This window comes from Cygnus atratus, chromosome 5 (genome assembly GCF_013377495.2).
Source record: "Cygnus atratus isolate AKBS03 ecotype Queensland, Australia chromosome 5, CAtr_DNAZoo_HiC_assembly, whole genome shotgun sequence".
NCBI classification, from domain to species: domain Eukaryota; kingdom Metazoa; phylum Chordata; class Aves; order Anseriformes; family Anatidae; genus Cygnus; species Cygnus atratus.
In genome coordinates this window covers 34,064,200-34,084,434 of record NC_066366.1, presented here as the reverse complement: position 1 = coordinate 34,084,434, position 20,235 = coordinate 34,064,200, and the positions used below count along the sequence as shown (strand labels likewise).

General features: G+C 50.0%; 2 protein-coding genes across 5 annotated transcripts; one reads left to right on the top strand and one right to left on the bottom strand.

Annotated features, from left to right (window-relative positions):
• Positions 1-288: 288 nt before the first annotated feature.
• On the top strand, positions 289-1,189 carry LOC118244634 (interferon-induced transmembrane protein 5-like). Its single transcript, XM_035539713.1, has 2 exons — positions 289-474; positions 971-1,189. Exons 1-2 carry the CDS (start codon positions 289-291, stop codon positions 1,187-1,189), a joined length of 405 nt encoding a protein of 134 aa, XP_035395606.1.
• Positions 1,190-2,935: 1,746 nt separating this feature from the next.
• PGGHG (protein-glucosylgalactosylhydroxylysine glucosidase) lies at positions 2,936-19,522 on the bottom strand. 4 transcript variants are annotated; one of them, XM_035539073.2, is made up of 14 exons: positions 19,503-19,522; positions 17,331-17,598; positions 15,972-16,182; positions 14,905-15,340; positions 13,698-13,817; positions 13,369-13,503; positions 12,923-13,034; positions 7,946-8,018; positions 7,304-7,440; positions 6,551-6,684; positions 6,193-6,288; positions 5,647-5,744; positions 3,315-3,529; positions 2,936-3,135 (listed from the first exon to the last, which is right to left on the bottom strand). In XM_035539073.2, the coding sequence occupies exons 1-14, from the start codon at positions 19,503-19,505 to the stop codon at positions 3,071-3,073; spliced, it is 2,103 nt and encodes a 700-aa protein (XP_035394966.1). In that variant the 5' UTR covers positions 19,506-19,522; the 3' UTR covers positions 2,936-3,070. The 4 variants fall into 4 exon arrangements, with proteins under 4 accessions (XP_035394966.1, XP_050566956.1, XP_035394967.1 ...); XM_050710999.1 differs by lacking the exon at positions 19,503-19,522 and adding an exon at positions 18,541-18,614; XM_035539074.2 differs by lacking the exon at positions 19,503-19,522 and adding an exon at positions 18,378-18,481.
• Positions 19,523-20,235: the final 713 nt, after the last annotated feature.

Here is a 20,235-nt window from a genome sequence, read left to right as displayed (position 1 = left end):
CAGGGCTGGTGCTGCCTGTGCCCCTCACTGTGGGAGAAAAGCTGGATATAGAAAGCCCATCCACTCGCAAGAGAAAGGCAGGCTCACAAAACCAACTTTGTTTCTCCTAGCTCCCAGCCAAGCATTTCTGATAACCACAGCTCGTGGAGGGCTGTAATTTCTCTGTTTTATATATAGAGGAGACAAGGCCGGGCTGGAGGCAAGCACTATATAAAGGGGCCGCCTGGCCCCGCTCCCCCAGCCAGGCTGGTGCAGCAGGAGAGCCGCGGGGTGCCTCTCTCCGTGGCCATGGACACGTCCTACCCACGGGAGGACTACCTGCCCATGACATCCCACAAGCGGGACCTGTCTCCCACCGTCGTCACCATCGGGGCCTCTGCGCCACCCCGCGACCACCTCATCTGGTCCATCTTCAACACCATCTACATGAACTTCTGCTGCCTTGGCTTTGTGGCTCTCGCCTTTTCTGTCAAGGTAAGCTGTGCCACAGCCAGGGCATGAGCAGGGGTGGGAGAGAGGATGTTTGGGGTCACCTGGTGTTTCTAGGAATCCCCCCCCCATGCTGATGCAGGAGCAGGGAGGATTTTCCAGGGCATCACAAATAAATGCCTAGGAGGGCTGCGATGTGGGGGGCACGAGGGCCCAACACCCTCAGAAAGACCATTTTAGGTGACAGCATCCCCTGGTAAAGACCTCCCATTTGTCCTGCCACCTATTAATAAGGCTATGAGAAGGTCCCCGGTCAGATAATCACAGCTTCTTGTCACCACCTGAGGAACTACCGCTGTCCCTAGATGACACTGGAGGGGCTGAGATGCCCCCAGCCCCATGCCTGGATCTGCCCTCCAGCAGGAACACCTCCAGCTGGGCTGGAGCTGGGCAGATGTCCCAGGGGAAGGCTGGAGGAAGCTGGGAGGAGGCACGGGTGCATGAGGGAAGCCAGTGCTGCCCTGCGTCTCGGCTCTTGCAGGCACGGGACCGCAAAGTGGCTGGGGATGTGGAAGCCGCTCGGCGCTTCAGCTCCAAGGCCCGGTGCTACAACGCCCTGGCCACGGCCGGGAGCGTGGTGCTGCCTCTCCTGCTCGCTGCCCTGGTCGTCACCGGTGTCCTCCACCTCTCCAAGCTCGCCCAGGACTCCGTGGGCTTTTTCAGCTACCAGTTCAACACAAGCGATGACGAGGACAAGTGACTGGTGGGCGATGGGCTGGACAAAGTTCCTTCGCAGCACTGGCAGCCTCCCGAAAAAGGACTGCCAGCCCTGAATAAAATCCTCATCCAGCCCAGAAACCCCCCAGCCCCGCCGTGCCCAACCCCACGCTTCTTTGGGCAGCTACGTTATTTCTGTTTACCTTGTGTGGTTTTGTTTGTTTGTTTGTTTAAGCCCTGCCTCCTGTGTGGACTACAGCACCCCTCCAGCCTCAGTGATTACTATTTAAATCATTAAAACAATTCACCCATTGCGAATGTGTGGCATGCATGTGTGTATGTGGTGCAAGGATTGTGCTAAGGGATGATATAAACGTGTTTTGTGTGCTCAGATAGTGCACTTCGCAGATGGGGGCGTTAATCCACATCACTTCTAGGGTGTCCCAGCCTAAAATAGTCATGGTGAGAGGAAGAATACTGGCCTCATCTATAACAGAGGAGGGGAAAGAAGTAGGCAGATGTTTCCTGGCTTGGGATGGCAACAGCTGGGTAGAGCAGCCACCACCCCCCCCAGGCAGAGCTGAGACCTACAAATTCATGGCAGCACAGCAGAATCCGCCCCCCGCCCCAGCTGGTTCTCGGGCCATGACAGAGGGGATCTGCCTGCGGTGATCATGAGCCACACGGGATGCTGTGACCCACAGCACGCCCTGGCTCAGCCCACACAGGATCCATGGGGACCTTCCCCGTTGCTCTAAGCAGGTCTGGAGACATCCCCAGCCCTCAGACTTGGCTCTCCCTGCTGCTTTGTGCTACAGCCAAAGCCGTCTCATTTTGGCAACACAGCCAAAAACATCCATCCACAAGTGGGGCCTTATTCCTATCTCCTCCCCAAGCACCATAATCCAGGTGTGGCCCCCAGAGCCGTTATCATGGTGCAGGAGGACAGAGGGGTCCATACGTCCTGCCCTGCTGCTGAGGGCTGCTGCTAATTAGTGGTTCAGGGCCCAGTGAGGAGCCAGCCCTAATTACAAGGCAGAGGACCTGCGTTGCTGCCTTCCCTAAGTGTTCCCACATGCTGTCCGTGGTGCCGAGAAGCCACAAATCTTTTTATAAACTCCTGGCCATTTAGGTGAGATTCCTGGGGTTTGCGTACAGAGCAGAACAAGTCTCGGCAGGGCAGGGCAGGGAGCGCCTTCAAAATCCCCATGCTCAACACGCGGCAGCTCTAATGAAGGCATGCAGGCAATACAGTACCAAAACCACAAATATTGTGCACCAGAACAATGCTCAGTTTCAGCCTTGCCTTTGTCCATACCTCATCACGCTGCCTCAGCAGCATTTCTCAGTACGGGGGGGGGTCAAGGTTTGGGGTGCTGGTGCTTGGCACATCCAAACACCAGAGGCAAAGGGAGCCTCCTCTTTCTGCTGGCTGCTGCTGTGGATTGACGTGGCAAAGCAGCCATGGCTAGGCCTGCAAAACCCTTTGAGAAGCACAGCAGGAAGAGCACCTGCCGCTTTCTCAGGATTTAGCATCCGCAGGCCGCTCAGGGAATGTGTTTCAAACTGAGCTCGCACATTCCACCGTTCTCCCCTCGTGCAAAGGACGTGGCTTTTAGGCTTGGTGTTGTCCCCTCTACTAAGCAAGAGATGGGGACGGCCTGGGAAGTGGGGACACAGGGCTCAGCGCCCCCACTGTGGACAAGGATGCTCAGCTTCACTCAAAGAGCTGCTGCCAGCCCAGTGATGGTGAGTGCTCCACACACCTTCCCTAGGCCCAAGAAACAAAGCATACACAGTCCCACGGGGGCAAAAGTTTTATGGCACAGGCCAGAACACCGCAAGGGTGCCCCATGCTTCTTCCTCTGACATCTGCACTTCAAGATTTTAGTCTCCATCATGCAAAACCCAGCTCAGCCAGGTTTTAATGCGCCTTGGTGGGTGACCTCTGAATCCATCCAGCTGCCGTGGGGAACGAGATGCTCTGCCCTGCAACAAAAACCAACATGCATGAGGCACAGGAACAGCTTCTCCCCACATTTTATTCATTTATAGGGAAGTTGCCCAAGCAATTACTTCCTGAAGAGCTAGAGAGCAGGAAGTGCTGTTGGACAACTGCAAGGCCAGCACGCATAGTCACCCAGGGTTGTGAAGGGTCGTGACCGTACCTTCACCCAGGGGAAACCGCTGCCCTGACTCCTCCAGCACTGCCTCCAGGGGCAGAGCGGGAGGGTCAAGGGGAGATTCAGTCACTTTAATCCTGATCTCTTCCTTGGTGATGGTGAACTTCAGTTTGTTCCCCAAGTAGGAGACACCGGTGACTTTCAACTTGTGGACGTCATCAGGACACGAGGGGTTGAAGAGAAGGCTGGTCTTTGTGATCCTGGAAAGGCAGGTGCAAGTCAGTCAAAACAGCACCCCCTCATGTATCCCAGGGGCCCCTCCTCTTACTCCGTGCATTTTCGGGCAGAAAGACTCCTAGGTGTATCCCAAGGCTCTCTGGGCAAATCCCGAACACAACAACAAAGCATCTGGTGAAAAGCTACTGGGGCTGTGATTTCACAACCCAGCACCCTCTGGTGTTTCTGTCCCTCTTCCAGTTCCTCAGCTTAGGGTCTGTAGGTTGGATTTTGAAACAAACAAACAAAAACACAGCAGGATTATATTTTTTCCCCTCTCAGTTTCCCACTCCAGCTCAGGGTGTGACTTTATCAGCAGCTATGCTGGCAAAACTTCAGAAATGCCCTGCTCCAGAATGGGGAGGAAAACTGGGCACAGCAACAAGCAGTGGGCAGCAGAGTTGGATAGAGATAATAAACTGCCAAAATAACTCAGAATAAACTCATATGTGCTCTTTCACAGAAAGATAAAAATCAGGCCAACAGCGCGAATCCTTTCTCCAAAGCCTTATCCAAAGTCAAGCAGAGCCCATTTTTGTGTTTTGGCTTTGGACCAAAAAAAAAAAAAAAAAAATAACAGTCACTAAATCTCTTACTGAAATATTGACTTGTGAGAGCTCTTTACCATGGTCTTGAGACTACTGAGAGGACTTGAGAGAGGCCAAAGAGCAGAAACAGCACACTTCTCCCACGCTGGAATACCAGACACACATGCCACCAGTCCTCAGCCTGAAATTAAATGGGGCTCATGGCCTGGGCCAGTGCTGCCTCCACAGAGGTACTCAGCGGCAGACCAATGTGCCAGCCAGCCATGGCTTACAACAGGCAAGGCAGGAGTGTGGTCTCAAGGACTACATCAATGTCATCGTGACATTTTTGGAAATTTGGCTCGAGCCCCAAAGCCTGTGAGTTGAGCCTATTGCAAGAGGGGCCCAAATCTGACACACACACACAGCGTCTGAAGACCTTGAAGCTTTGCAAAAGCTGAGATTAAGGTTTTCAGCGAGGAATATAGTAGCTCACACCCAGTTCCACCAAGAGTCTGGTGGATTTCTCAGCAGATTCTGGCCACACACACACAGAGTAAAAACACAGTGCTAGAAGGCCTTACTGGCAATCAAAAGACTTGCCAGTGTGATCCATCCTCAATTAAACTCTAAGAATACACTCCAGAGACTGCTGCTTCAGAGGTGAAACCACCAAGCTGCTCCAGATGCGAGGCAGGCTTGAAATTATATGAAGAGTTTAGTGTGTTTTCTAAGGTATCTTAATACTGTGGCAATTCCAGCTGACCACTTTTCCTCCACAGAGTTGCAGTCCTGTGTGTGGATGGCAGATTACTTCAGAGGGGTTGCAGAAGGACTTACATCTGTGTGTATGGCATCTCTCACTGGCAAGGCTGCTGTTAACCAGGCCGTCTACGACCCTCTGTACTAGCTTCCTTTTCCACACAACTTCTGGGACTCAGCAGGAGACTTCCCCTCTCTTACATATACTATTTTTAGTCTTTTGGCATGAGAACAGCAAATACATTTCCCAGTCCCTTGCCATTTCAGCAGCGTCACCATCTCTCACTACAGTGATATCCACCATGGCCTTTGCAAAAAAGAAAAAAAAAAAAAAGCAAAAACAAACCAACAAAAAAAATGGTGCAAAAGAAACAGGGAAAGAAGAACTGCCTGCTTGAGACTCCCTTTCTACTCAGCAGAAAAACAGGGAAGGGAGAAAACAGCTTTATGAAATAGCATTTTTGCTCACGATTACTTTTATCTCCTTCTTCCACCAAAAGGAGGTTAAGTCTTGACTCCTTTTGAAGCCAATGGCTTTAAACACTGATTTAGCTGGAGGAGAAATGGATCAAAGCTCATCATTTCTGGAAACTCCGCTTTGTTCTCCGGCAGTGACCAACCGTCCCCAGTGTCCACAGTTCATCAAGGATCATTAACCACTACCTGCCAAGAGCCATTGGCAGATGTTCTGGAATTTGCTAGATGCTTCAAGTTCTTTTCTTTTTCACAAGCAACAAGTTGCTCCAGCTAAATGCTAACGCTTCAAGTCACTTGTTGGTTAGAAATTAGATAAGACATAACATAGGTCTCACCTGAACCCTGTGTAACCAAAGAGGACAGCTTGCAAGAATCCACCCATTCCTGTCAAGAAGTTCACAGCTCCAGATCCATCTGAATTCTCCACCCAGATCTACTCCAGTATGAGGGGGAGGAGGGGAAAAAAAGTCAGTGGTTTCACTGGGACCCTTCATATAGTTATGTGCGTTTGAATATGCTTACCATCACAGCCACATATTAGGGGTATTGCAACAGTCATATGCTGTTGCCCATCCCAGCATGAGATGGCCTTTAAAATACCACCATCTCCATTCCCTTTCCCACCCCTTAAAGGAAGAAGGAAGCCTGGGATGAGCAGGATACTGACCCCTGGCTTTGTATTGCTTGGTAGGAAGCAAGTTTTGCTGTTCTTTGGAAACATGCAGAGAGTAGACTGAATGTGCAACCACCCAGCTCAATATGATAATCATCTAGTGACTGCAAGCACAGACAGCATAGAAGGGACCTACTTGGGAACACGCAAGATAGAAGCAAGAGACATTTGTCACATGGAAGCAGCGACAATACTCCACACAGCTGACCTTGAAGGGCTCTGTGATGTTGCTGAAACACTTGTTCAGTTGGCTCTGTGCTCTCTGCATCTCCTTCAGCTCCAGCCAGCCCACCGCAAACATGCTCTGCAGGAGGGAAAACTGTCCTTTTGCTGGCCGCTGTTTCCCCCAGGGGTGACTATGCTGCAAAGCCTCCAGAGTGACCGTAACTAGCAACCTTCAGTGTAGATCCCTTTAGCACACTTTTCTAGCTCCGAGATAACTGCCCGCATTCTCTTATCACTTAAAGTAGGTTTATGTCCACTGATATGGGCTAGCATTAACTAACTCAGCTAGGAATGACCACCTTGCGGATGAAAACCACCTCAGACTTTGCCCCTCTCCTTACCCAGGTCATGGCTGGCCCATTCAGCTCAGTGACAGGTTCATATATCTCCAGATCATTCCTCCGGACCTCAGGGCTCATGGGGTGCATCAGAGGGAATCCAAGCAAGACAACATCAGCTTGTTTCACACGCTCACCTGGGGAAAAGAGCCAAGAATCAGTCAGACCACATATGCCAGCTGGGAGTAATTGATTGTCTATTTACTCATAAAGGGAATGAATCTGGTATACAGAATCTTAAACTTAGAACAACAGAAACCACATCGTGTTGGAAATGTTGTGGAACTGCAAGGAGGACAAATCATTGCTGCCTTGCTAAAGGCAAATAAAATGTACAAAGGGGGCATTAAACTGAATGTGCACTTCCACACGAACTTTCACTGCTAGAGGTTGCTGGAATGGCAATACATCGCACTTGACCTTGGAAGGACAGACCTAATTGCCAACACACGGGTTCATAGCCACCATGTCATCTGCAGCCCAGTATCCCATGCTCTCAAGGCCTCTTCCTACCCTCTGCGTACCTAAAATCCTTAGTTGCATGACCACAATAATGAAAAATGATCCACCAAGAAGCAGAAAAAACATCTACAAATCAGGATCCCCACACTGGCAACCCAAATTCTGCACTGAGAGAGCAAACGCTAGAGGTTTTTGCTTCAGCCAACCATTCAGGCACTGTCCCTGCCTCACTTGTGTGCTTCAAAAGAAAGAGCACCGGCCAATTCAAAGGTCTGCTGCTGCCCCTCCACTCACCTGGGCTGTAACCATCGTACTCAGGATGATAGTTCTTCTCCATATCAAAAGGCACTTTGACTTTGTTGGCACATTCCACCCACTCCTCTGGCACAGGGATCAAGAGGTCTTGAGCAATGTCAGCTGCAAAACGTAAGCTGAAAAGGAGTGAGGAACAATGTTTTATATCAGGCACAAGTGCCTGTGACCCCTTGGAGAGGGAAAAAGAAGGGAGGGAACACAAAAAACTAATTGAGCCATAACTCACCGCCAAAGAAGCAGGTGCTTAGAAAGAATATGGGTCAAAGTCTAAGCTCGGGGTAACAGCTTTCATTGCTGGAGCTGGGACTCCTTGTCTAGCTACATATATTTCCAGCTGGCTAATTGTCTAAACATCCCACACAATGCAGGGAGATGAAATGAAAAACTTGTGAAATGCCTCTGTAATGCATATACCTGAAGGGTCAGGTGAACTGCCAGAGGAGCATCTACCTCCTTCCACCAACTGCAAACAAAAGCAAAGGAGACCAGCTCAGACAGAGGTATGCAAAGAGAGGAAAGGTGTGCAGCATGTGGGAGACTTGCTGTCTCCTACCCCTGCCAGACAGCTAGGCAGAAGAGAAGAAAATTGGCCCAGTGCCTTAACCAAAGCATGCATGTTACCTCCGCTGGGCCAAGGCATTGGTGTAAGCAGAGTTATCAACCTGGTAGTGATATTCATCTGGGGGCATGACACCTGGAGGGAGAGAAAGGGTACACTTCATACTGCAGCACACTCAAGGTTTGCCATGGCTCTGTGCCCCTCCTCAGGGAGCTGGCACAAGAAAGGGAACCCCTCCTTCCTGAAAGGGAACCACTGATGCCTGCTCACATGACTAGTGCAGTGGAAAAAATATTAATCCTTAAGATTTGAGAGGTCTAAGAAGTTTATCCTAATGAAAGGAGCACTCTTTTCAACCAAAAGTTAGTAGTCCTGACTGTTTCTATCTCCCACTACTGAGCTAATACTGGATGTGCTGCTCCTATGGGCCCTAAGGAGTCCATCCCTCCCAGAAATGGGAACTTGGTTTCATTAACATAGATGATTGTCCAACATCCATTCTTCCCAAGAATGTATTCCTGCCTTTTTAACATTAAAATGATTTTCCTTATGTCCTTGAAACAGCATATAAGTGGGGCCTCTGCAACGACTGAGCAGAGAGCATAGAGGAAGAGATGCTGCCTGAGCATTCTCACTACGATAATCATTAATAAAACTACTAGAAACACCTATTGAATTGTACCTGCATTACTGCATGCTTGGAGTCCTGATATTTCCTGACAGTAGGTGTTGCCTCCCTGTTTCTGGAAGTTACCTCAGTGCAATGCTCAGTAGAGGGGAACATAAGTGGTGTTTGCATTTGCTGTGAAGGAGAAACACCCTGTCTTACAGCTTTATGAGTTAGCCTTGATGATCCTTGTGGCTTCGTTCCAACTTGGAATATTCTGTGATTTAGCTGAGAAAGTGCAGACTCTCAAGGTAACAGACATCCCGAAGGCATTTCCCTTAATTCAGAGCTGAGACTCGTAGGCAAGGTGACCTTCAAGTCCTTAACCGGATATATTTCCCTAGTTATAAGCTCAACTCCTTCCCTTGCTGATGTCCACTTTCCGAAAGAAAAGTGAAAATAGGCATTTCAAGTGCCTTCTTCTGGGACAACCTTTGGGACACTGGGGTTTAATACAAAGGATCTATCGATCACAAGCTAACCTGCAGCAACTCCGGGGACTTTTCTAGCTCTGATCACCCCAACTGCATTGAGATCCTTTAACTCTAACCCAGCCATCTCCTCCAGACCCTCCACCAACAAACAGCTCTGCTTCACTTCTAGCTCTTCTTCAAGTCACTGGTGATGTGTGCTCATTCAACATAACGTGCTTCAGCAGGATTGCTGCCTGTGGAGACACACTTTGTCCTGCCAGACATATCAGTGGTTGTACTTAGTTGGCACCAACACCAGGAGACCTTCAAGGAATGAACTCCTACAGGCTACTGTCAGATTTAAACTCAGGTCTTGTTTAAAAAAAAAAACAAAAATGTTGGCCTGGGTTGCCAAGTCATAGAATGACTCGGGTTGAAAGGTTTTGCATTCCATCTTTTTCTTTTATAAGCTCCCTTTAAGTATTGAAAAGCTGCACTGAGGTCACTCTGGAGCCCTCTCTTCTCCAGGCTGAAGATCCCCAGCTCTCTCAGCCTTTCTCCATAGGAGAGGTGCTCCAGCCCCCTGAGCATCTTCGTGGCCAGAGCAGAGGGGGACAATCCCCTCCCTGCCCTGCTGCCACCCCTCTGGTGATGCAGCCCAGGATGCAGGTGGCTGCCTGGGCTGCAGGCACACACTGCTGGGTCCTGCCAAGCTTTTTGTCCACCAGAACCCCCAGGTCCTTCTCTGCAGGGCTGCTCTCAGTGAGGTCTTCTCCCAGCCTGTGCTCCTGCCTGGGATTGCCCCGACCCAGGTGCAGCACCTTGCACTTGGACTTGTTGAACCTCATTAAGTGGGCCCTCTTCTCAAGCTTGTCCAGGTCCCTTTGGATGGTATCCCTTCCTTCTGGTGTGTTGACTGCACCACTTAGCTTGGTGTCATCTACAAACTCGCTAAGGGTGCACTCAATCAAACTGATAAAGATATTAAACATTACTGGTCCCAAAACAGAACCCTGAGGGACACCACTTGTCACTGGCCTGTACCTGGACATGGAGCCATTGACCACCACTCTCTGGGTGCAGCCATCCCGTCAATTCCTTATCCACTGAATGGTCCGTCCTCCAAATCTCTCTCCATCTCTCTCCAATCTGGAGATCAGGATGTCACGTGGGATTGTATCAAAGGCCTTACAGAAGTCCAGGTAGATGACATCAGCCGGTCTGTCCTTATCAACTGATGCAGTCACTGCATTGTAGAAGGCCACCAGGTTGGTCAGGCACAATTTGCCCTTAGTGAAGCCATGCTGGCTGTCTCGGATCACCTCCTTGCATGTGCCTTACCATTGCCTCCAGGAGCATCTGTTCCATGATCACCCCAGGCACAGAGGTGAGGCTCACTGGTCTGCAGTTCCCCAGGCCCCCCTTTCTACCCTTTTAAAAATGAGAGTGATGTTTCCCTTCTTCCAGTCACTAGGGATTTCATCTGACTGCCAGGGCTTTTCAAATATGATGGAGAGAGGCTTGGCAACTCCATTAGCCAATTCCTTCATGACCCTGGGATGCGTGGCACCGGGCCCCATAAACTTGTATGTGGGAAAGGAACTCACAGGTGGCTTCGCGCTGTTTCACACTTCCCTGAATTAGAGATAATGAGGAAACAAGCGGTAGAAACAAAAACTTGAGCAAGGTCAAGATAAAGTAAATTGGCTACAGTGTTAAAGATGAGCTTTGGGCAGTGGCCAATTGCTGGCTGGCTCGAGGCGCGTGTCTGAGGGTCTCTAACCAATTGTATGACAGATTTGGGTGCGTGGACAGCGCGTGGGGCTATGGGGAAAGTATATGTAGTAGTGAAAAAGGGCAATAAACGTCTCCTGTTCAAGAGCCATCCGGAGTCCATGTCTTGCATCCCTTCACTTGTACCCGTTCAGTTCCGTCAGGTGGTCTCCAGCCTGTGTTCTTCACTTACAGTGGGAGGGACTTTGCTCCCCCAACTTCTGCCTAGGCGTTCAGCAACTCAAGAGATGTGGGAAGCCTGACTGGCAGTGAAGACTAAGGCAAAGAAGTTGAGTCCCTCAGCCTTCTCCATGTCTGTCGTTATCAGTTCTCCCTTCTCATTTATCAGAGGGGGGGCACTCTCCTTGGCCTCTCTTTTCTGGCCAGTGTACCTATAGAATCCCTTCTTGTTATTTTTTACATCCCTTGCCAATCTCAGTTCCATTTGTGCCTTGGCTTTCCGCATCCCATCCCCACACATCCAAACAGCATCCCTGTACTCTCCTCAGGCCACATGTCCCTGCTGCCACTGCTTGTTATTTCCTTCTCACACCCCAGTTTGACCAGCAGGCCCTTGCTCAGCCATGCTGGTTTCCTGCTTTCCCTGCTTGATTTCTTACACCTGGGGGTAGAGAGCTCTTTCACTCAAAGGAAAGCATCCTGAAAGAGCTGCCAGGTCCGATGAGCTCCTCTATTCCTAAGGACAGTGTTCCAGGGGATCTCATCCACTAGGCCTTTAAATAGCTGGAAGTTCCCTTTTCTAAAGTTCAGGGTCCTGACTTTGCTCTCTGCCAGGCCCATAGTCCTCAAAATCATGAACTCAAGCAGGGTGTGGTTGCTGCAGCCCAGACTGCCTCCAGTCTTCACATCTTTAATGAGTTCATCTGCACTGGTGAGTACTAGGTCCAGTAATGCCTCTCCTCTGGTTGGTTTTTCTAACACCTGGACCAGGAAGTTATCCTCAGTGCACTCCAGGAGTCTCCTGGATTGCTTACAGCCCGCTGTGCAGCTTTCCCAGCAGATATCTAGGTGGTTGAAATCCGCCCCCACCATGAATGCCTGCGAGCATGATGCTGCTTGTAGCTGAAGGGCACGTCCACAGGCTCCCCTTAATCAGGCAGCCTATAGTAAACCCCAGCCACGAGGTGTCCTTTATTGGTCCAGTCCTTAACTTTTACCCACAAGCTCTCAACCTGTCCGTGGCTGTTTCTCAGAGGCAGCTTTTCAATGTTGAGCCGTTTCTTATAGAACCATAGAATATCTGAGTTGGAAGGGACCCACCAGGATCATCGAGTCCAACTCCCGCGTCCCCAAAGGGCCACTGAAAATATATATATATATCAGACGATGTGTCTGAGAGCATTTTCCAAACGCTTCTTGAACTCCGGCAGGCTCAGTGCTATGAGCCACTTCCCTGGGGGAGCCTGTCCCAGTGCCTGACCACCCTCTTAGTGAAAAACCTTTTCCTGAAATCCAACCTGAATACTTAACATAGGCAAGGAAGGAGGGGTAGGAGTGCTGCCCTCCATCTCTTCTGAAGCCCTTCTTGTAACCCTCTCTTCCAGTGTTCCTGTTATGTGATCCATCCCACCACATTTCCATGATAGCAATTAAGTAATGGTTTTCTAATTGCCCTGTGGTTTCCAACTCCTCCTGCTTGCTTACCACGCTGAGTGCATTGGTGTAGAGGCACTTCAGCTGGGCCACCTGCCACATCACCTTTTTAGAGGAGTCCTTCCCCAATTCCTTTGGGACAATTCACAAGCATTTCCCTGCTGTTTCCTAAAGTGACAATGTTCCCAGGTTCACTTCCATCACACAGAGGTACATCCCCGTTCCCTGCTGAATCTCTCTCCTTCCTCTCTAAAGCCCTCGTACCCTATTTTCCAAAGTGTTGCCAGTCACACCATCAGACCTCAAACAGCACCCAGGCCTGTCACATCAACTTATATTGCAATGGAAGGAGACGCTAAGGGGTGTCCTGTGAGCAGCAAGGGGCTAAGAGGAAAACAACTGGCCCTGTGGCACTGAAAGAGCTTGGCATCTTGTCACGTGGATACAGACACGGATAACAGGGCAGGAGGCTACAGAACCCATGCACTCCCACCCAGGTCTGGCTGGAGGGGCTCTGAGCCTCTCTTTGCAAAGCCCTTCCCCACAAACAGGCCTGGCAGTTGCAGAAGTACCTCTGATGTGGTAGCATTGCTCCTCCTCGCTCCACACCATCCTGCTGCACCAGTACTGAGCCACGGCCCCCACCAGCTTCCATCCTCCATCCTCCCTGAACAACTTCTGGTCCTGGAAGGAGCCAAAGCCAGAGAAAAACAGGGACGGGGAAGCATGAAGGAAATTCAGACAGGCCTAGACTCAGCAGAAGGAAAGGAGCTATAAGAAAATGCACAGAGCAGGGGAAAAAGGCAGAAAACTGGCCTGAATTGAACCAATAGGATGCTGAGCCACCCATGAGGAGCAAGATTGGGAGGAGGAGACGAAGAAAGGACCCCAAAGTGCTACTGGCAGTTCCGACAGGAGCAGATAACTGCAGAGTTTCTCTGAGAAGGGACAGCGACAGTCATCAGATGCCCTGCAGGCCTTACCACCAGGCCCTCTGCGTGGCACACGCTCCCTTTACCTGTGTGGTGTAGTAATACTGCTCAAAGGCCATCAAAACATCCCCAGTGATGTGAATTTCTTGGGCTCCATAGATGTCCTCAGGACAGACCTCCTGGCCAGTGGCTGCACTCTCCCATGGGAACTTAGCACCCTGCTGGGAGAAGACACCCATGGAGCAGCAAAACACCACCTCTCCTGACACTCTTCCCTGTTTACAACCTGCAGGCAAAGCCCAGCTCACAGCCTCTGGCTAAAGATAGAGCCATAGAGGAAGAAGAAAGTCGAACTGTCCTGCTGGGTGACGCTGGCTGGGCTGCGCTGTCCCCAGCCCAACAGCCCTGTCCCTACCTTGTAGCCTTGCTCCTCTGCGTTGCGTAAGGCTCCTTCCAACATGCGAATTCGGTACTCCAGAATGGCTCGGGCAGCCTCAGGGTAAAACAGCAGGATGTTCGGGAACACCCAGGTGTCCTGAAAACATCCAAGCAAAGCAAGGTGGTGAAATCAGCTGGTTGGACACCCAACTGCTCCCACCAGTTCAAGTCCACCCCCAGTCCTGAATGCTCTGACCATGACTTTGCTGCTGCTTAAAGGTGCTGTCATATTGGCTCACTAAAAGGGATAAATCCACAAAGCTCTGTTTCTGCCCTCAAAAGTGCATCTAGGCACCCATACCTCCTGTCCTCTGCTAGCCACCCCCCTGGTACCTTGCTAGGATAATCTCAGCGGGACCCTCAGCATGCAAAAGAGGGGAGGCAGGAGTCCTCCAAAAGCCAAAGGTTCTGGGGTGGGTCAAAAACAAGGCCCACAGGACTAAAAAAGCCTTTGCCTGTTTGAAAGACCAGGCTGGGTTCAGCACAGGGGGCTCAGCACCATCTAGCCGTGTTTCTCACTCACATTATGCATTAAATATTCAACTGCAGAGCTGCGTGCTCATTCAGTGCAGCTGTCTCCAAGGGCAGCTCTGAGCCTCTGGTTAGGACAAAGCTGCCCGGATGGACTGGTTTGCTGAGTACACACCAAACCTACACTGAAAAGCTGAAAACATAGAAAACGCTTGCTTTTTCAATAGTTACCTCAAGCACAATAGGGTTTGCTGATGCCACCAAAGCTGGGAGGATTTCAGGCAGGTTTCAACTTGTTTCAAACTTGTTTCCCGTATGTTAGTGGCCTTGCTTTAAACTAGACACTGAAGTTCCCTTTGCTTTGGCCTCTCTTGGGTGAGCGACCTATCTTAGCATGGGGAAGAGAGCTGCCCTTCTGTGGGATCCCTCTTGGCCTCTCACCCCCACTGTCCACACACCAACACCAGCCTTCTGGCTTGGCTTTAGGCAATTAACTTTTGAGTTAGAGGAGATAACTAACATGAGTAATGCCTAGGATGGAGCTGAGCCTCACTAGTTGTTAGCGAAGGAGAAGCAGGATGCTCTTCTACAAGAGGCTGGTGCCAAGATACCCCTACTGCCAGCAAGGAGGAGAGCAACCTCACACCGAGTTTTCTCCATCCCAGTTGCTGCTCAAAGCCTCAAGGTGAACCGATAGCACAGCTTCAACCCACCTGGTCCCAGAAGACGTGCCCCCAGTAGTCCTCACGCCGGGTGCCGTTGGACAAGCCACCAGGGCTGATGCCGTGGAATAGGAAACCCGGGTTGTCCCGGGGAGGGATGGCGCTCAGCAGGTAATATAGACACCCGTAGAGGGCCTGTCTTAGAGGCAGAGGGCCATCCAGGTCGATGCAGCACCCTCGCCACAGCGCGTCCCAGGCGCGGGTGTGGGAGGAATGCAGGGAGCCAGAGGCAATGAGGGCCAGCCCCTCGCTGTAGCTCCTCTTCACCTCCTCTTCGCTTTCAGCCACAGCTGTCAGGAACTCCCAGGACTGCTCCCACTCCTCCCCACACAAGGTCAGGGCTTGTGGCACAGGAGTCCAGAGCATGTGAACAGTGGGCCGGGGTCCCCCCTCTACCTCAGGAACCAGCGTTGTCCCATAGACATAGCTGCAGGGGATGGAAAAAAATAAGGGAAAAGTAAGAGCAGAGCCGAAGTGCAAATCAACCCACACAGGGTGAACCATCAGCTGAATTTTTCCCCTGTTCCCACCTAGGATAGAAGCTCCCTTGTCCCCATACTTCGGCTCAGCTGCAGTCCCAGTTCCAAACTGTAGAAGACTGAGATTCATCACAACTCTCTCACAGGATCCCCAGCCCCATCAAACCATTTTTACAGGTTATCTCCTCCGAGCTCACCATCTTCCCCAAACTCATTTCTTTGTAATCACATATAGTCCCTGTGGCCTCTGATGCTCTTGTGTGTCAGCGTAGATGATAATTTTGGCATTGCAACTAATGAAAGTATTTCTATATATTTTCTATATATTTTATATATAATAAAAAAATAGATATATGTATGTGTGTGTGTATATATATGTATGTGTGTGTATGTATATATATATATACACTTTTCATTCCTGTCAGGAAGAAGTAAATTTGCACAAGCCTCAACAATACTTATAATCTCAGTCTAGCTCTAGCCTTACTTTTTCAGTTTCCTATCTGGGAACAAGGCAACGTGCTACAATCTATGAAGGATTTGTTCCAGGCCAGGCTCCTGCCTGTGAAGCAGACTCACTGTGCTCCCTGGAAGTCCGGTCCTTGGTACAGGTCCAAGTCCTGGCTCTCTGGCACAAAAGGAGTCCGGAGCTGCACCGTGATGGGTTGGCCGGTGTGAGCTGACCGCTGGATGGTGATGCTGAAGGCCATCAGGTGAACAAGGGAATGGTGAGCGTAGATTTGATGGGTGGCTGTATAATTGGTTGACTGAAGCACATGGCTGAAGGTTCCTGTAAGCACAAAGAGTCAGCCTTTTTAGCTGTCAGGTCCTGATGTTCTGCCCCAGACTAACATTTCTCTCTTATTTACTGGTTCCTATTGGCAAAGGAACAGTCTTTCCCAGATCCAGGCCAGAACACAGGTTTTGACTGGACAACACTGTTAAAACACTAAATCTGACCAAGCTGGTGAGGAATGGATTCGTAATACAATTTTTTTTTTTTTTTACCAGGTTTCACCATTAAACAGTCTTTACTGAGCCTGGCTCCAGCAGGGGTTGAGATATAACCTGAAAATCGCCTGCTTTTATTCTCCACTTATTCCAAAGCAACTTCATAAGAGTAATGTAGGAGTTGGACTTGATGATCATTATGGGTCCCTTCCAACTCGGGATATTCTATGATTCTATGAATGTGGGAAAGAAAAGTCTTCTGCATGTCTTCCATGCCTGAATGAAAGTGCCCCTTTCATTCAGTAGATACCACTACTTAGAGAAGAACTGCTTCTGAAAATAAATGAATTTAGTACTCTGTACAACTAAATCCTGAAATCTGCAAAATGAGCACTCGCAGAGGGATCAGCAAAAAAAACCCTCCTCACCTTTCTTCCAGCTACACTTTCTAATGTATGACACCAAGGTCAGAGCTGGCTGCTGTCCAAAGGCAAGAGCAAACAATGCCGTATCCATTTCTGGCTCCTTTACAAACACACTGTGGGGTTCACTTAATTAGCTGCCTCCAAAATAAATGCCTGCACCTGAACCAAATGGTTAGACACCTCTGACAGTCAGTGAAATCTGGGGTACGATTCATCTCATATCTTTATAACATTTGAATTGATTGATCAAATCTCCTTTACCAACAAAACTACGTATCTGTTCTGCACAAAAACTCCAGCACTGGCTGCACCTAAAGCAATGAATTCCACTGCTGGGGTGGAGCTGACGTCCTTCACAGACCTATTTGGTACACACTGAGTCATCCCACGGGTGAGTGGAGAGCGGGGAGAAGAAAGAGGTGACCTCCTGGAAGAGGCAAGGAGGCTTAACTTCTAGAAGAGGGTGGCCAGCAGTCAGAGAGAAAGAGCAAAGGGCGCACACACTGCAGGTAGGAAAGGAAGTTGCAGGACAGGAACACCTTCTCTGTGCTTTGCTCTTTACCCGTCTGGGTGTTCAGGGTGAAGGTCTCAGCCAGGCTGTTCGCACCAGGCACAGTCATTCTCACACTGAGGGGGCTGGGGACGTCAGCACGGTGCGTGTCGCCCACCGCTCCGTTGTACACCCCGTTGACATGGAGGATGTCACGGTACACACGGGTGCCGAGGTACGCATTGGTCACCGTAGCAAGAAGACGCTGGTCTGAGGGCAAATAAGTGGTGGTGAACACAGCAGGGTCCTCCTTGCCATCAGTCATTTTTACCAGTCCAAACTACGGAACAAAAATAAAAAAGGTAGAAGTCAGAGAAAACGGCTGGACAGTGCAATCCCAACACAGACAAAGTTGGTGCATGGCTGAGTGTGGTTGTGGGGGATGTCAGCTGAAAACAGTGGCTGCAAATTGCCCCTCTTTGCACAACCTTCCTGCTCATCTGCTTCGAGCCTCGCTACATTCCTCGGGTCTCTATTTCCTGTATTTTCCCCTCTGATAACCGCTAGCACCTCCAAGCCACAGTTTTCCTCCATCCCAGCACCTCAGGTGAGTCAGCTCAACCCAGGCTCATTTCCTCCTGTGTAGCTTCCTTTTTGGCAGACATCTCCCAGCCAGGCAGGGCAGTTTCTTTAACTTACCCAGATCTTGCGTGCTCATTGCTTTTGTCACTTCTCCAATTTTTCCCCTTTCACTTCCCTTTCTATGCTAGTATCTCACCACTTTCTCCCAATACATCACATAACTATCTTCTTAGTCCTTCCTCATCCTCTCAATATTATTCTGCAACATTACTGAATGTTCTTTTATTCTTTATCCTTGTGGTACCTCCACACTTCCCTCTTGCATCTCTAGTTTCACTTCTATTACTGGCTTGCTGGGGAGGAACATTTTATTTATTTTTTTATATATACACATATGCACATATAAAGAGAATATTGCAAAAGTGAGTTGGACCTGGTGCCTCGCAGCATTAGGCACTGCATTAATATAAAAAATGATAGAAGTGGAGCATGGACAGGCTCTCCGAGCAGAGGGGGGACACCAGCTCTGGGCAGTACCCGAAAGCTGTCCCCACGGGCTGCCGTGCTTGGGGACAACTCAGTTGGCTCACATTAGGCTGTGCCCGCGATCAAATCACAAGAAAAAACACTCCTCCTGCCTGCAGGGAGGGAGTTAAAAAAAAAAAAAAAAAGTGTGGGAAGTTCGGAGATTTGAGCTTGCCTTTCATGTCAGGCTGTGCGCGGACTCTGACCATGCAGGCTGCTGCCGTGGGGCCCTGGTGGAGGGAGGACAACGGAAATTGCCCAACTGAGATGGGAGGAAGGAAATAACTTCCCCCGCCCTTCCCATTCCTTAAAAATAACCTGGTTGACACGTAGGTATTTGCCTAGATAAGCTCACCATCCGGTACACCAGGGACTGGGTCTGCCTCGAGAACCAGGAAAGAGGGACCGAGACAAAGAAGCTGAAAGTTGTCCAAGAAATTTAGCAATGAGCACAGCCCTGGCAGACGGCCATCATCGCTCTCCATTGAGAGAGCAGCACAAAGACCTCTGCAGAAGGAATTGTGGCTGACAACTGCCCGTTGTCCCTAGCTGCATTGTGACCCTTTCACTTGCCTGCTTTTGGGGATCCAGACTTTAGCTTTGTAACACATTCCAGCTTCCGTCCTTTGAACCACTGCTGGTGCTGCAGCCAGTTTTTCTGGTGCAGAGCAGTCCCCACCCTGATTTTCTGTGCCACGAAGGCACTTCTAGCATTAATCCCCATTCCTCCCAGACCCCAACACCTATTGTTTTTAAAACCCTGTCACACATGGAACACAAGGGTTTACTGAGCTGTCCTCAAAGATGCCCATCTTACCTTCTGCTACAAGGTCAAACGTGCTTTCTTCCGCGTGTTGAGCGCTACCTGCTAGGCTGCATCATCTTGATGCTACCCGAGCACGGAAGCACCTGTAAAACCACGTCCCTGGGTAGCACCCAAACCCCAATTCCAGCTTGCTGATGCAGATAAGCCATGGCCTCAATGCACCAAAGCCCCTGCTTTGGCGGAGCAGCCATCTGTCTCCAGCAGAGACTGCTTTGAGACAGCCAGAAGCCACAGCACTGCACAGACATCCTCTATGGCCCAGACCATGACTACTCATTTCCCTGCAGACCTTTCCAGAGCTATGTTCTTACCATCTCATGTCACAGTCCGGCTTTATACACGAGCAGAAAAACAGGTCTTGCAATTGCCAGCTGCAGTGGCCAAATTCATCCCATGTGTCCTGCAGCAAAGGGAGATGGCTGCTCTTCTGCAGACACGCTTGTGCTCTCCATCAAACGTGGCAGCCACAGGAAGGCACAGAAGCATCGTGTTGCTGACCTAGGCTTAGGAAGTGGGGGCATTAAGGAGAGGGATGAAAGAAAGAAACAGGAATTTACTGTAGATCTAAGTGCAAATTTCTCCCTGGATCCCAGACGTGCCTCCAGTTCATTTGTCAATGCCCACCAGAAGATGGAGGTCCCAGATCCACCTCTTACTTGATTCGGTGTCTCTTCTCTCTGAGTCTGATCCTGCTCCCTTTCCCTCACCTTGTCTCCAAGGTCAGCCCAGGCATGGGGCAACCCCAGCTTTTGTTAGCCTTCACTTTCCTGCGAGCAAGAATATCATCAAGGCTCCCTGCTCAACCAAACCAAGCACTGCCTCTGTCTCTGATGCAGGGGAGCACTGCATCAGCAGCTTGCCTGGCACCTGAAACACAGTCCTGCCACGCTACAGCTGCTGGAAAGCTTTGAACTGATTATGGGAGAACATAAAAATAATCCACCCTATACCAACATGAGCAATATAGGTAAATGTGTAGGGCAGCATCAATGCCAAAATGCTTTAAGGCCAAATCCTAGCCTCTACACAGCTACCCTCTTTAGC

Coding starts and splice junctions, on each gene's coding strand:
- LOC118244634 (XM_035539713.1), top strand. CDS start 289: ATGGACACGTCCTACCCACGGGAGGACTACCTGCCCATGACATCCCAC. Junction 475..970: donor CTCTCGCCTTTTCTGTCAAG/GTAAGCTGTGCC, acceptor CGGCTCTTGCAG/GCACGGGACCGCAAAGTGGC.
- PGGHG (XM_035539073.2), bottom strand. Junction 6,289..6,550: donor ATGGGCCAGCCATGACCTGG/GTAAGGAGAGGG, acceptor TCCCTCCTGCAG/AGCATGTTTGCGGTGGGCTG. Junction 3,530..5,646: donor TTTGGTTACACAGGGTTCAG/GTGAGACCTATG, acceptor CTGCCTTTCCAG/GATCACAAAGACCAGCCTTC.